Below are 14,526 nucleotides of genomic sequence, written 5' to 3' on the forward strand. Positions count from 1 at the left end.
CCTCAGGAAGAGGGTTCGTGGGAGAACATGTTCTCCGGGTGCTGTGCTCACACTGAATCTAGCATAACAGGTGCTGTTTATCCAGAGCATACCTTGTGCCATGTCCTCAATGTTGTGCCTTGAGGGCTATTGTGCCCATTCAAGATAAGGAAGTACTGAAAAAGAGCTGAGAACTCAGACTGGCTGCTTTCTGTGGGCTCCTGTCTAGGGAAGTAGTTATGTTTTTCTCTGGCCAGAAAGTTCTTCTGGACTCCATGCCTCAAATCCAACACCACCAGCACCCTGTGGTCCAAATCCAGGAGCTTCCCCAACCCCCACCCTCCTGTGACACAAACAAGCAGAGGACAGGTGCGGCTGCATAGAGGGCAGCGGCTGGTAAGAGACCTCATGGTCTCCAGTGACCCCAAAATGCTCAGAGGAGGGGAATGGGGCAACTGCTGAAAAAGGGCGCAGGAATGGCCCACCTGTCTATCATCAAATCCCTTCAGAATTGTCATGTTTTTTCTCGTATGTCTTGCCAAGTTTTGTACTTTAATTTCCATTGGTTAAAAAATTATTGATATGCAGTGAGCCCAGTGCGGGGATGATAATACTCATGATGTCTTAAGCCCAGGTTTCCCCACAACACATAGGAGGAAGGGCCCTAAACACAGACTCCATTTGCAGTCAGCTCACGTACCCCGTCTTCTTCTAATGCTACCAAGGGCTTGTTGATGATGTTGACAAATTTGTTGACGTGCTCAAAGTGCTTTGTCATTTCTGTGGCTAAGACCATGTCGATGATACCCTGGCGCAGCGTCTGGTAGTCGTTCCTGTTTCAGACAAAAAAGGAGAGGCTGCTGCTGATTACTGATCCAGACTAGACAGGTGCTCCTGAAAACCAGCTGTGATCTAGGACCTGTGTCCACTGCGGCTGAAATTCTAATGAACTGGGCAGCAGTGGCAGGGCATGCTTTGAAGAATGTGAAGGTTAAAGGTTGCTGCCTAGACTGCTATTAGTAAGGAGAACCTGAACAGAAGTTAAAATGAGAATCTTTAGGCAAAACTATGGGGTTCCCTGGTAGCTCAGCTGGTAAAGAATCTGCCTGCAAAACAGGAGACCCCAGTTCTATTCCTGGGTTGGGAAGATCCCCTGGAAAAGGGATAGGCTACCCACTCCTGTATTCTTGGGATTCCCTGGTGACTCAGATGGTAAAGAATCTGCCTGCAATGCGGGAGACCTAGGTTCTATCCCAAGGTACCCTGGGGAAGCACATGACAACTCACTCTAGTAATCTTGCCTGGAGAATCCCCATGGACAGAGGAGCCTGGTGGGCTAGTCCATGGGGCTGCAAGAAGTCGGACATGACAGAGTGACTAAGCACAGCACATGTGTAAGACTATAGACAGTGTTCATAGTGTTGTCATAAGCAAAAGGCATATAGTTCTTAAGATTAAAGAAAATCTAGAACATAGCCAGCTGGGGTTATGAAGAACGTACCGCACACAGAGGAACCTTGAGACCCAACAATTTTAGTGCCCAGAAACACAGAGGGTGGACCATCTGAAAGCTGAGATAATCAATGGTGCGTACTTGATGCCTCTTCCTCTATCCCTTTACATTTATTTTAAAAATTTATTTTTTAAGGATGGAAACCATTTAATTAAAAATGTAAAAGGTACAAAGAATATAAACTGAACTCTCTGCAGCTATGCTGTTCTTTTCCCTGGAGACAGTCATAGTTGTCAGGGTCTTGTGGATTTTTCCAGAGATAACTGATGTATATGTAAGCAACTATGAAAAAAACCAACTTTAAGTCCACATATGAAATTCTAAAACATAGAAAAAAATGGAGGTGTTTTTTAAAATCCCTTAGGTTTAATAACTTCCCTTAAAATCCCAATTAGTAAGTATTCCTCATGGCAGATCACTTCTAAACAGCCCTACCCTAGACAGTGCTGCTGCTAAGTCTCTTCAGTCGTGTCCAACTCTGTGTGACCCCATAGATGGCAGCCCACCAGGCTCCCCCGTCCCTGGGATTCTCCAGGCAAGAACACTGGAGTGGGTTGCCATTTCTTTCTCCAATGCGTGAAAGTGAAGTTGCTCAGTCATGTCTGACTCTTCGTGACCCCATGGACTGCAGCCTACCAGGCTCCTCCGTCCATGGGATTTTCCAGGCAAGAGTACTGGAGTGGGGTGCCATTGCCTTCTCCCCTAGACAGTGAGGGCATCATGAAAAAGAGAAGACACTGTAATCTCACAGCGTCACCAATCAGACACGAGAAGTTTGCTGGGCAGTTTGTTGGGAGTCTGCCAGGCAGAGATGTAAGATGACAGCTTCTGAATCTGTCAAGGTGTCAGCCTTACACTGTTGTCTTGAAATGTTCAGGACACAAAGGAACTGAACCTTGAAAACACCATGCTTGTGAAAGAAGCCAGACACAGAAGACCACATCCTGGGGTGCTTCCACTTGTCTGAAATGCCCAGAACTCACAAAGCTACGGAGGCAGAAGGTAGGTCAGCGACTGCCTACAGGTGGGCAGGAGAGTGACTGCTCATGAGCTCGAGGTTCCTTTGGGGGTGATGGAAATGTTGTAAATGTCGACTATACAGATGGCTGCACAACTCGGAATATACCAAAAACTCCCCACGCTTTAAATGGGTGAACTGTAGAGTACCTAATTATATCTCAACAAAATTGTTTTTTAAAGAGCAAAAGGAAACATACTTTCCAGCTCAGTGTTCTTACCGTTCCATGTTTTTGAAGATGTTGCATTTGTCATCGCCGGTGGTCAGCTGGAAGGCCAAGGCTGCGTGGTGATGCTCCAGCACAGCCATGTCGTTGTAGAGAATGGCCAGCTCGCTCCCGGCATTGCACAGGAAGGAGTTGGTCCTCCCAGGGTGGTCCACATCGTGGATAGTGGCTGCGATGAGGGCAGCGACCTCATCAAGTGGGTCTAAAGTTTGCTGAAAACAAGAGTTATTTTAAAACTCGGGGCATGGCGCTGAAAGCAAGGTAGCCTTCTGTGTAGTTCTCTTTCTGCCCTTCTGACTTTAAGGTAAGAATATTTCAAACTTCTGAGAAAAGCATAGTGTTGAACAAATCGTTTTCCTAACTCAGAAATAGTTTCATCTTTGCATGTTTCAGAGGAAACATTATTTGATTCTCAGTCTCGCACAGGTTAGGGATTTACCAAGACACAGGGTGTCCTCGCCAGACAGGAGTCACCTCCTCAGCCAGTCTGTCTTTAGACCCATCACAAAAAAAGGTCCTTAGTCTGAGGTATTGACTTTCTACTTCAAATGTTACTTTGATTTAAAACTTTATCATTTGGGAAAGTAAGATCCCAAATGCCATGTGGCATGGACGAAAGCTTTCATTTAAAACTTTAAGTACAGAAGTGCATGGTACTTTCTTCTAGTATTCTCCATTTCTAATGTGTATATTCCTGTTTTCTGTATTTTTGATTAGTCTGACTTGCAGTGAATTCTCTTGGTTGTTTCCAAGAACAATCCCAGATAATCACTTTGCTCTTCTCATTCTATAGGTGTTGATACATAGGTTTCTCATTTTGTTGTTTTCTGTTATTTTTGGTTTTCTTTCTTTGTTTAACCCCAATTTGTTTGAAATATTTTCTCATTTGTAGTGGCTGACCTTTTTTATTTAAGTTTTTGGAAGTGTATCAAGACTGTGTCTTAGTATCAAGATCATTTTTGGAAATATCCTACGAACACTTGAAGAAAAGTTATGTATCTAATAAACCAGCTTTGTAAATTTATTTAAATTGAAATTCAGTAGTTACTTAAAAGTTTATTTTGGCCATGCTGCATGGCATGTGGGATCTTAGTTTCCCAACCAGGGATTGGACCTGCACCCCCTGCATTGGAAGCATGGAGTTTAACCACTGGACCACCAGGGAGGTCCCCAGGTAGTTTTGACTTTAAATGGGTGAATTTTATGATGTGAATTACATCAATAAATTATGTTAAAAATTAAGTTATTAATAGCTTTCTGAATGTATATTTGTATGTTATCTATCAAGGAGTTTCAAAAGCAGTAAATTACAGCAAAAATTAGGTTGCCTTTATGCTGAACCACACTGACACAGATGTCTCTCCTCTGCCCTCTGTGTTCATACTTTATAAAAACAGATCTCTCCCTGGACTCTTGTTCTACCTGCGGTCTTAGTCATGACCTTTAGTAAAACAACAACAAAAAACCACCAAAGAACACAACTGGGAGGCTGGACTTGCCTACCCTGCACTTGTGCCAGGAGGCTGACCTGTCTGATTCCTCATGAGGCCCTGATTTCTCACTGATTCTTCTGCTCTCAAGTACTTCCAAAAGTGAAACGGCCGTGCACGAGCGCTCCCTGGGCCTTCTGTGCCAGTTTATGGCGGATGCTGACGGAAATATTAATAACACAGACACTCTGGCAAAGCAGTGCAGGTCTAGTTGCTGCTTCGAACATTTCCCTAATGAAATAATTTACAATGTGAAAAGCTTTCTTAGGAAGCTTGGTTTGGACGTGGGCAGTGAGCAGAGCACCTTGGATGGCACTTTCTTCTGTGACACACTCACATTCCCTTTGCTCCTGAGCCCTCAAAGTTGGAGCTAAAGTGGCTCCTATTCTAAGGTGGAATGCCCAGGGCCATGTTGGGAATTAGTTATCCACTCCCCAGAGCCAGGGTGTAGTCCTGCTTCTCAGGAGGCCACACCCTTCCTGGGCCAGACTGCACCCTATACCCTGCACCCTCACCCTTGCTGTGAAGCACAGGGCACCAACACAGCTCACCTTGATCCTCTCTTTGCATAGAAAGTAGGCAGTGGCATGCAGCACATCAGCAGAGTGTGTGGAGTTGTGGTAGGGGTTCGAAGCATGATAATTGGCTTCGATCATCTGTAACCAGGATCTCAGCGTCGCCTCAGGGCATTTTAAGAATTCACAGACTCCGAAGCGAGTGAACACTTTGAGACCAAGGTAAATCAAAGGCCTATAGAGAAAAACATACACAGCATTAAATCAAAGCAGAGAAACAGGTAGAGTGTCTGATCTGTTCAGATCCAACAGGCAAACCTAAGCCAGACTTTGGGGAGTAAGCGGGACAGCAAAGTGGAGCCTGTGAGGGTGGCCTGCAGGGGGCGCCCTGTTGCCCTCTCTCCTGGTGGCCAGCACCAGCCCTAGGCAGACCTGGGCAGAGCCCAGCTGCAATTCTGGGGGCACCCGCCTGGTGCTCCTACTGCCCTAGCTGCTGCAGAGTCCTCCCGGCACCAAGAGGGTCTCCAGGTCAATGTGCTACCAGGCTAACCCCATCCTCCCTTGTGGCCTTGCTGGACGTGTGTCACTGGCCAGACGTCTTGCTGGAAGAAGATACCGGTTCCCCACAGCAGCACACGAGCCAGAAGCTGGCACACATCACGTGATGGTCTCAACACTCTGGAGGTGGGGGTTTCCCCAGACAGGTGACCAGCTGGTGCCAAATGAGGCCCATCCTTGAGAGTCACCGTCATCCAGCCTCTGGCTTTTGCTTTAGGCTCTGTTGAGGCAGTGTCCAAACTGGTTGGGCTCCCAGGACTTGGACAGACCTGCCCTGTCCCAGCTCACATTATGATGTAAACCAGTGCCCACAGCTTTGTTTGCCGCTGTCACTGGCCCTGTGGGGCTCACAGATGCAGAATGTCTCAGAAGCTTGACTCACTCTGAGTATGAGCAAAGGGCAGGGGCTGTCATGGGGACCACACCTCACCCTCCTGAAGGGCAGCACTGGCTGGCATCAGGTCTGAACGCCCTTCCCGTGTGCCAAGCCAACCACACTCCTCTTGCTGAGTGTTCTCCAGCGAGGTATATAATGGGAGGGGAAACCCAATCCCACCCTGCTCTTGGGGACCACATTCAGGTCAGGACGCTGGAGTGTGGGCTGTCCCCATGCCTGTCACCAACACAGCAACCAAGATCTGGGGACAGCTCTTATCAGCATGTACATCTGTGTATTTATTTTTTGGCTATGCTGAGTGGCATGTGGGATCTTAGTTCCCTGACCAGGGATCAAACCCAAGATCCTGGCATTCGAAGCGTGGAGTCTTAACCACTGGACTGCCAATGGTTCTGAGCTCTGAAGTGAGGCTCTTTGCTGAAATGTCAACATATCACTACTTAATACCTACAGGAGAAATTAATAACTGTATCTTACAAAAAGAAAACCTCTGCTACCTGGAGACTCCGAGTAAGTCACTTTCTCTCTATCTGGTAGTCACGGCCAGGCGAATTCCCCTTGGCTTCTACCTGATCCCTCGCTGATGCTGCGGCCCTGGGGACTCAAGGTACCTGCTGCTCTTTCCCTGGGACCTCCTCCCTGACCAGGCACCAGCTCTGAGCAGAGCCTACACTCCCGGGGAGGTTTTCTCCACACTGGCCCTTGGAATCAAACTCCCTGTCTGCTGAGCTTCCATGGGCTCACCTTTTATGAGTGGCAGCCTCCAGTTCAAAAATATTGAAGTCCCAGTATTCCTCCTTTTCCATGGCCCGAGTTATCTGTGATGGAACTTCATGAAGGGAGATGGGAACGATGATGCTGCTGGGAACTTGCTGAAGGTCTGCAGGGTGAACAGAACGAGATCAACAGGCTTGACGGAGTTTGCTGTCCCTCAGGGGGAGCAGCAGAGCTTTGGGGGCGGATGCTTTGCTTCTTAGGGTTTATGATAAAACAAAAACTTCTTACTGATTTTTTTTTAAACCTCAAAATTTTTATCTGAAAATTTATCTTCATCACTTAAGTGTGACTAATGAAAGCATTAGTCGCTCAGTCGTGTCCGATTCTTTAACCCCATGGACTGTAGCCTGCCAGGCTCCTCTGTCCATGGATTCTCTAGGCAAGAACACTGGAGTGGGTAACCTTTCCCTTCTCCAGGGGATCTTCCCGACCCAGGGATCGAACCCAGGTCTCCTGCATAGCAAGCAGATTATTTACTGTCTGAGCCACCAGGGAAGCCCCAATAGTATTAGCTAAAACCTACTAATAGCAATCCAAAAAATTAAAAAGATAAAACTTACTTTTTGTTGAAAGAACATACTCATTTCCGGATAATCTTCGCAAACCATCCTGATAAAAATCAAGGAAATAAGAAACAGGGAAATCACAAGTATTCCTTACTCCTTGAAAACCCAGGACAGCCGGTCACAGAGGACAGCTGCAGGCGGCTGCCTCCATCCACATGCACACACCGAAGCTCCCCTGTGATCACCCGTCTGATGACTGCTGACAGCCTTACTGGTATGAAATCTAGTGGCTTTAGCAAGCAGCAATTAGGCAGGCAGGTGAATTTTTATTTCTGAACTTTGTCACCAAGACAGAAGGTGACAGATGGTAATGGAATGGTTTGTTTTCCACAGAGCCGGAGGCCTCTATCCTAGACGGCTGGAGGCAGCACCTAGAGCCCATAGTCCAAAGCCTCCAGCTAACAAAATGATCCCCCAGCCTCCTCCCACGATGTCACCTAGCCTGAAAAGGACACTCTGGAGGGAGCCAGTCATTCTGTTCTATAATACGGTATGAAACACTTCATATTTTTTTCCGCCCCAGTTTTCAAAATCTTCAAATTTTATTTAAATCAACTACTTGTAGAGACCCAAAAATGGAGACCCAACGCAGCAAACAAGCTGGCTGTCTTGAACACGCTCCTCCCTCTGTTCCAAGCTGAGGTCCCCCGTACCCTCGCCCCCGCCTCCAGATAGGCAGCAGGTGGGTGACGGCTCAGCTGGAGGGCAGCTGAGCCTGGGCAATGGATGATCTAGGCCTTGGCTGACCCCACACACAAAGAGCGCTGTGTAGGACAGCATGTCAACAAGTAACCTCTGAGAAAACAAGTGAGAGCAGCGGGATCGAGCCAGCAGCCGGTCAGTATACTCACAGACACCAGGCCCCCCACAAGGTCGTTGGCATGAGGATCATCGTCCTTAGCACCGAACTGTGGTGAATATAATTCAGTGGTTCTTAGAATTTCCAGCACACGGTCTAAGGCTTCTGTCACAGGCATGGGACTGCTTTCCTGGGCAGCATTGATGATATTGATGACCTATAATAATACGGAAAGAAAAAGTCCTGACTCTCATCACCTTAAAGGCAATGAGAGAGCAATCCAAAGAGTCAGGCTGGCAGTAGGGCTCATTGTTCACTTAAGACAAAGTGCTCCTGTCGCCCTCCTCTCTCCGCGAGGCAGCAGCTCCATACAACTAGGAGAGCCTCATCTCTGTGTGGGTCGCTGTGTCACCTTGGTGATGGGCGCCTCGATCGTCATGGAATGAATCCGGGCCATGGACGAGTGTCGTCTCTGGCTGGAAACTGTGGAGAGACCAGGTGGTGCAGGGATCAGGGTGAGCGTGGCCTCAGTCACTGTCTTCCACCCTCCTCCAGGCCTAAGGGAAGGGGCTACCTGGTGGCTTATCTCCCTCCCCATCCTACCAAGCCCAGGATTCTGGCAAACCAACTCTGCCTCCTTTGGTTCAAGGCACTGGAAGGCATGTGACCCCCTAGACTGAACCTCTGAGGTCACAGGCCAGCGAGAGAACAGAGGAAGCAATCTAGCAAGTCGAGGCCACACATTAGCCTCTCTGTGTCTGTAACAATGACGTTTTATAATTCAGCTTGCTGCTACCCAGGAGAGAAACGTTCTGAAAGACAATGCCACACAGGCCCTTTGTTTCATATATGGTGGGAACAATAAATACAACTTAATTAACTGAAATCCGTATTTCTGGTTCAGTTTTTCAAGGCATCCTTTGGTGCTTTTCACTGTTCTGCTTGAGATAGTTACCTAATCCATCTAGATTAACTGAGGTAGGTGGCAGGTATTATGCTCTAATGTTTATTAATTTTTTGTTGCTCCTGTCAAGACCCAGTTCCTCTGGGGTGGGGAGAAGCCTGGGCGGTGAACGGGCAGGAAAAGACACTCAGGCGGTGTTCTGTCTCTCCCTGAAAGCCCCACTGTCCAGCCACATGCTGTTTACCAAAGGCCAGAGAGGACCACACACTGCTGTACCCCTGAGATGTCAGCCTCATTTTACCAAACAAGGGTTGAGGAGAAACAACCAGGGGCTCTCACATGCTTTAAATCGCAGAGACCAACAAAAACTCCCTAAATCTAATGTTGCTGACTGGCACATGGATGCTATCTTTCCATTTTACCCAACAAGGTCATTAAACCCAAAACAGAAACCACTATTTTATCACTATGTCATAATAGGACTTTTCTCATTAAAAAATATAGTGAAGGTGACATTTACTTATAAAAACCAAACAATACAGTGAATACAATAAGGTGAAAAAGAATAAAGATTGTTGTGACTATGTGTGCTGAAAATCTGAAAGACTCTACAAATGCTACTCTTACAATCAGTAAGTTTATCAAGGTTACTGGGTGGAAGGTCAATACACAAAAGTCAATTATATTTCTATATATTAGCAACAAGTAACTGGAAACTAAAATAAACATTATGACAGCATCAAAAAAATCAGTATTCAGGAATAAATCTAATAGAAATCTAAGTGTAGGACTTATACACTGAAAATGCGAAACACTGCTGAGAAAAAAAAGACAACCTAAATAAAGACAAAGAGCATGTTCATGTTTTGAAAGACTCAGTATTATCAAGATTTCAAGTTTCTCCAACTTGATCCATAGATTTAAGACACTCTCAAATAAAATCCTGGGGTGTGGATGTGGGCATGTGGGGGGGTGTGTGTGTGTCTGTGTGTACTAAGTAGCTTATTCTAAATGCTATATGGAAATGCAAAGAACCTAGAATAATCAGGATAATCCAGAAGAACTTTACCAGATATCAAGACTTACCAAGTAACTGTACTAACTGGTAGTATTGGTGCAAGCAAAGACTAACGGAACAATGAAACAGAATACATGAGTCCAGAAACAGACCGTATATTTATAGTCAACTGGTTTACAAGAATGATACTACAGCAAAAGATGGTTTTTCCATATGGTGATGGGCCGATTGGGTTTCCCTGTAGGGAGAAAATTCATCCTTGATCCCTACCCTCACTCAATATAAAAATTGATTTGGAATGAATCATAGAGCCAAAGTGAAAGATCAAGGCTTACAGAAGAAAATGTGGCAGAACAGGCTTCATGACCTTGGGATAGAGAAAGAGTTCTTGAACAGGACACAAAAAAGCACTAGGTATAATAGAAAACACTGATTAGATAAACTTTAAGATTCATTAAGAACCTCTGTTCATTAAAAGACTATTAAGAGTGAAAATGTAATCCATGAACTAAGAACAGTATGTCTGGAATACTTATATCCACATCTAGAATAGGAAAAGAATTCCTACAACCAAGAAGCAAGAGATAACCCAATGATAAAAATGGGCAAAATTTATGAATGTCACTTCACAGAAGAGGATATCCAAATGGCCAGTAAGCATATGAAAGGGGTATCATATGTAAAATTAAAATTAAAATCACATCTGGTAGAGCAACTATAGTTTAGAACCTAGTGTAACCCAGTATGAGAGAATGAGGAGCAACTGGAACACTCAAAGATGAGCGATGACACGAGGTACAACCCATGTCGGGAGAACTGTGCACAGGTGCCCAGAGGCCCCACAGTTCCAATCCTTGGGGATGAACCCACACGTCCACAAAGAAACACTTGCATAAAAGCATTCACAGCACCCTTCAGTTCAGTTCACTCAGTCGTGTCCGACTCTTTGCGACCCCATGAATCACAGCACGCCAGGCTTCCCTGTCCATCACCAACTCCTGGAGTTCACTCAAACTCATGTCCACAGAGTTGGTGATGCCATCCAGCCATCTCATTCTCTGTCGTCCCCTTCTCCTCCCACCCCCAATCCTTCCCAGCATCAGACTCTTTTCCAGTGAGTCAACTCGTCACATGAGGTGGCCAAAGTATTGGAGTTTCAGCTTCAGCATCAGTCCTTCCAGTGAACACCCAGGATTGATCTCCTTTAGAATGGACTGGTTGTATCTCCTTGCAGTACAAGGGACTCTCAAGAGTCTTCTCCAGCACCACAGTTCAAAAGCATCGATTTTTCGGCGATCAGCTTTCTTCACAGTCCAACTCTCACATCCATACATGACCACAGGAAAAACGATAGCCTCGACTAGACGGACCTTTGTTGGCAAAGTAATGTCTCTGCTTTTTAATATACTATCTAGGTTGGTCATAACTTTCCTTCCAAGGAGTAGCCTTACCCTTAACAGCCCTCAAATGGAAAGATGAACATAAAAGGACCATTCCTAAGAGAATGGATAACAAATTGTAGCATATACAAACAATGAAGTACTACCAACCAACAGAAAAGAACGAACTGCTAATACCCCCAGCAACGTGGATGGACCTCCAGAACGCTAAGACGAGTGAAAGGAGCCATACTGTGTGCACACTGTGCAATTCCATTTCTATGAGGCACAAGAAGAGGCCAAATTAACTCATGTGCAAGAAATCAGTGGATGCCTCTGTGTGGTGAGACCTGTACGCGAGTGCAGGCCTGCATGTGTGTATTTTCTGTATCTATTTTGGGGTGGGTGGTAAAAGTCTATACAGGTCAACGGTACAGAACTGTCAAAACTTATTAAATTCAACACTTAATATGAATTATATGTAAATTACAAGTCAATCAAAAAGAACAGAGGTGGAGAAGGAAATGGCAACCCACTCCAGTACTCCTGCCTGGAGAATCCCATGAACAGAGAAGACTGATGGGCTACAGTACATGGGGTCACAAGAGTCAGACATGACTTAGTGACTAAACCACCACTACCACAAAGACAGTAATTTACTTTCAGAGAAAGTGCTACTGCAGATAATTCCATCTCCACTCATCTTTTAAGAAAACACCGTGGGTTGGGAAGAGTTACTACCGAAATAATCTTCTAAAAGCCCTTCACTGGAGACATAGTCTGTTGATAATGCCTATGCTCAGGGCATGGGTCTTCTTGAGGAACACAGGGCATTGTTGCTCCTTAAAACTTATGACACAGAGGCTCTCCTGAATATACTACTATTACTTTCCTGCTATCTAGGATTTTGTTGAATAAATCATTTAGTTTCAAGAGAAAGTGAAACACAAGAAACACATCAGCTGTAAAGGCATCTTCTTGAATTTAAATCCACTTACAAACTGTATAGTGTTAAGAAAACTATATTTACTTTTTTCTCAGACTTAAAAATGTGTCTCAGTATAGCTAATTGTGAGTATAAAATGAGAAAACATGTATAAAGTATTAGCAAAGTATTTGGAACATGTTACATAGCATGTTATGACCAATCTTGATAGTATATTAAAAAGCAGAGACATTACTTTGCCAACCAAGGTCCATCTAGTCAAGGCAATGGTTTTTCCCGTGGTCATGTATGGATGTGAGAGTTGGACTGTGAAGAAAGCTGATCGCCAAAGAATCGATGCTTTTGAACTGTGGTGTTGGAGAAGACTCTTGAGAGTCCCTTATACTGCAAGGAGATCCAACCAGTCCATTCTAGAGGAGATCAATCCTGGATGTTCATTGGAGGGACTGATGCTAAAGCTGAAGCTGCAATACTTTGGCCACCTCATGCAACGAGTTGACTCACTGGAAAACACTCTGATGCTGGGAAAGGTTGGGGGCAGGAGGAGAAGGGGACGACGGAGAATGAGATGGCTGGATGGCATCACCGACTCTGTGGACATGAGTTTGAGTGAACTCCGGGAGTTGGTGATGGACAGGGAGGCCTGGCATGCTGTGATTCATGGGGTCGCGGAGAGTCGGACACGACTGAGCGACTGAACTGAACATAGCATGTACTAAATAATTTATTATTTTATTAGTTTCATATAGATATGTATATAAATTGTCATTCTGTATAGAAATTACACTGCATTTAAATTTATCTAGAGACCAAACATAAATTTATCTTTTATGTCATCAATAAAATTATATGAATAAAAAAAAAAAAAAGAACAGAGGTTAAAACCCAAAAACATTAAAAGAAAAATGTTTAACTCTTCAAAATAGAGAAATGGACAAAGTAATGCAAAGGATGAAGAGGAGTCAGCGTGTGGCAGTGAAGATGGTCTGGGGCATCTGAGGGACCTCTGCCCTGCTCAAGGGCCATGACAGGGAGGACCACGGTGAGGATGGTGCCAGCAGCTGCCATGACCCCTGCCAGGCACCACACACACTCAGTTAATCCTTACGTTGTCCGCTATGGACAGCAGAATTATCCCCATCTGATGACGTGGAAATGGAAGCACTCAAGTCCACCCCCAAGGCTGCACAGAAAGTAGATGAAGCTGGGACCTGAACCAAGGTCAAGCTGAGGCCTGAGTCCACACACTTCCCTGTACCATCTCTGCCTCCTGCCCCTGCAGCAGAGGGAGGAAATCTATTCTTTATTCCCTGACTCCACCGGAAGGGTCAGGTGAACTTACTGGCAAAGGAGTCAGGGGCGAGGGAGAAATGCGCGCAGACTTCTGTAGGGGCCGCTCCTGTCTGCTGAGCTTGAGGGTTGGGGCAGTGACCCAGACAAGATGAGGAAGGGAGCCTCATGTTTCCATGTGCCCACCACTCAGAGGAGCATGTTTTTTTTCCTCATCTTTGTCACCTACCTTCATTTGTTCGAGAGGCAACAGTTTTGACATCTAGGGAGCTTTTTCTCCTGTCTTTATGTTTGCCTGACTGATTATCTGTGGAAATAAATGATAAATTACCTCCGTGAAACGATTTTAACAATATATTAGTAAAATTACCAATATGAAAGTTTTAAAAGACAAAATTTAAGATTTAGAATACCATTTAGGATGCTGCAAAAATCAACACAATACACCAAGATGAAGTTTCTGAACATCTGGGTTTAAGGGAGACCAACTTTCTCAAAAAATTTTGCACTCGCCATAAACAAGGGCTTTTCAGTTTCTAGATTGCGTAATTAGAGAGTCTCAGGCCACAAAAATTGGCAGAAATGAACTCAGGAGAATTTCACCTACTTCTACGTAGTTGAACAAGTGGTGGGAAAACTTTGATCCCCATCCACCCTTGTCCCAAAGTGAAAAAATCTTTCCTGTGTTTTTTCTACAATACAAGCCCTAAAATGTCCCGGGGGAGACTGTGCCTCTCTTCCAGAGGCAGGACAGGGAGCATTGGTCTGGGCCTACTTCTCTGAACCCCCTTCCTGTGGTCTGGGGTCTACTTCTCTGAGCCCCATTCCTGTGGATGGCACCACGGATCCTCCAGCTCAAACAGGAGGTGTCTGACTCCTCTCTCCCCCCAACCCCACGCCGACCAATGACAAGGCCAAGTTAATCTTCCTTCCTGCACCCTCCTGGAAGTCACCCGTGGTGCCAGACCTCTCCAGCCTGTTCTCATTTCACAGATGAGGACATTGGGAGCCCCGTGAGATGAGCTCAGCTCTCCCACTGGCAGCTCCAATCGTCTCTGCCTTCTCCTGACTTCCTCCCTGGACTCTTGCTCGCATACAGGATCCAAAAGCAGGCCCTTGGTACTCCTCTCCACCATCCAGAACCTTCTCCA

General features: G+C 45.5%; 1 protein-coding gene across 2 annotated transcripts in view; it reads right to left on the reverse strand.

Moving 5' to 3' along the window:
- Positions 1–14,526, reverse strand: part of PDE8A (phosphodiesterase 8A) — a 173,367-nt gene that overhangs the window by 19,169 nt on the left and 139,672 nt on the right. For both annotated transcript variants that reach the window (XM_055417883.2, XM_055417884.2), the window contains exons 12-19: positions 13,605–13,682; positions 8,251–8,321; positions 7,891–8,055; positions 7,034–7,082; positions 6,441–6,576; positions 4,778–4,976; positions 2,731–2,948; positions 680–812 (exon numbers count right to left, since the gene is read on the reverse strand). In XM_055417883.2, coding sequence (XP_055273858.2) covers positions 680–812; positions 2,731–2,948; positions 4,778–4,976; positions 6,441–6,576; positions 7,034–7,082; positions 7,891–8,055; positions 8,251–8,321; positions 13,605–13,682 — 1,049 coding nt within the window. The remainder of the gene's footprint in view (positions 1–679; positions 813–2,730; positions 2,949–4,777; positions 4,977–6,440; positions 6,577–7,033; positions 7,083–7,890; positions 8,056–8,250; positions 8,322–13,604; positions 13,683–14,526) is intronic.

The sequence above is a fragment of the Moschus berezovskii genome, chromosome 21 (assembly GCF_049115385.1).
Source record: "Moschus berezovskii isolate FMDL1 chromosome 21, NW_MosBer_1.0, whole genome shotgun sequence".
Taxonomy (NCBI): domain Eukaryota; kingdom Metazoa; phylum Chordata; class Mammalia; order Artiodactyla; family Moschidae; genus Moschus; species Moschus berezovskii.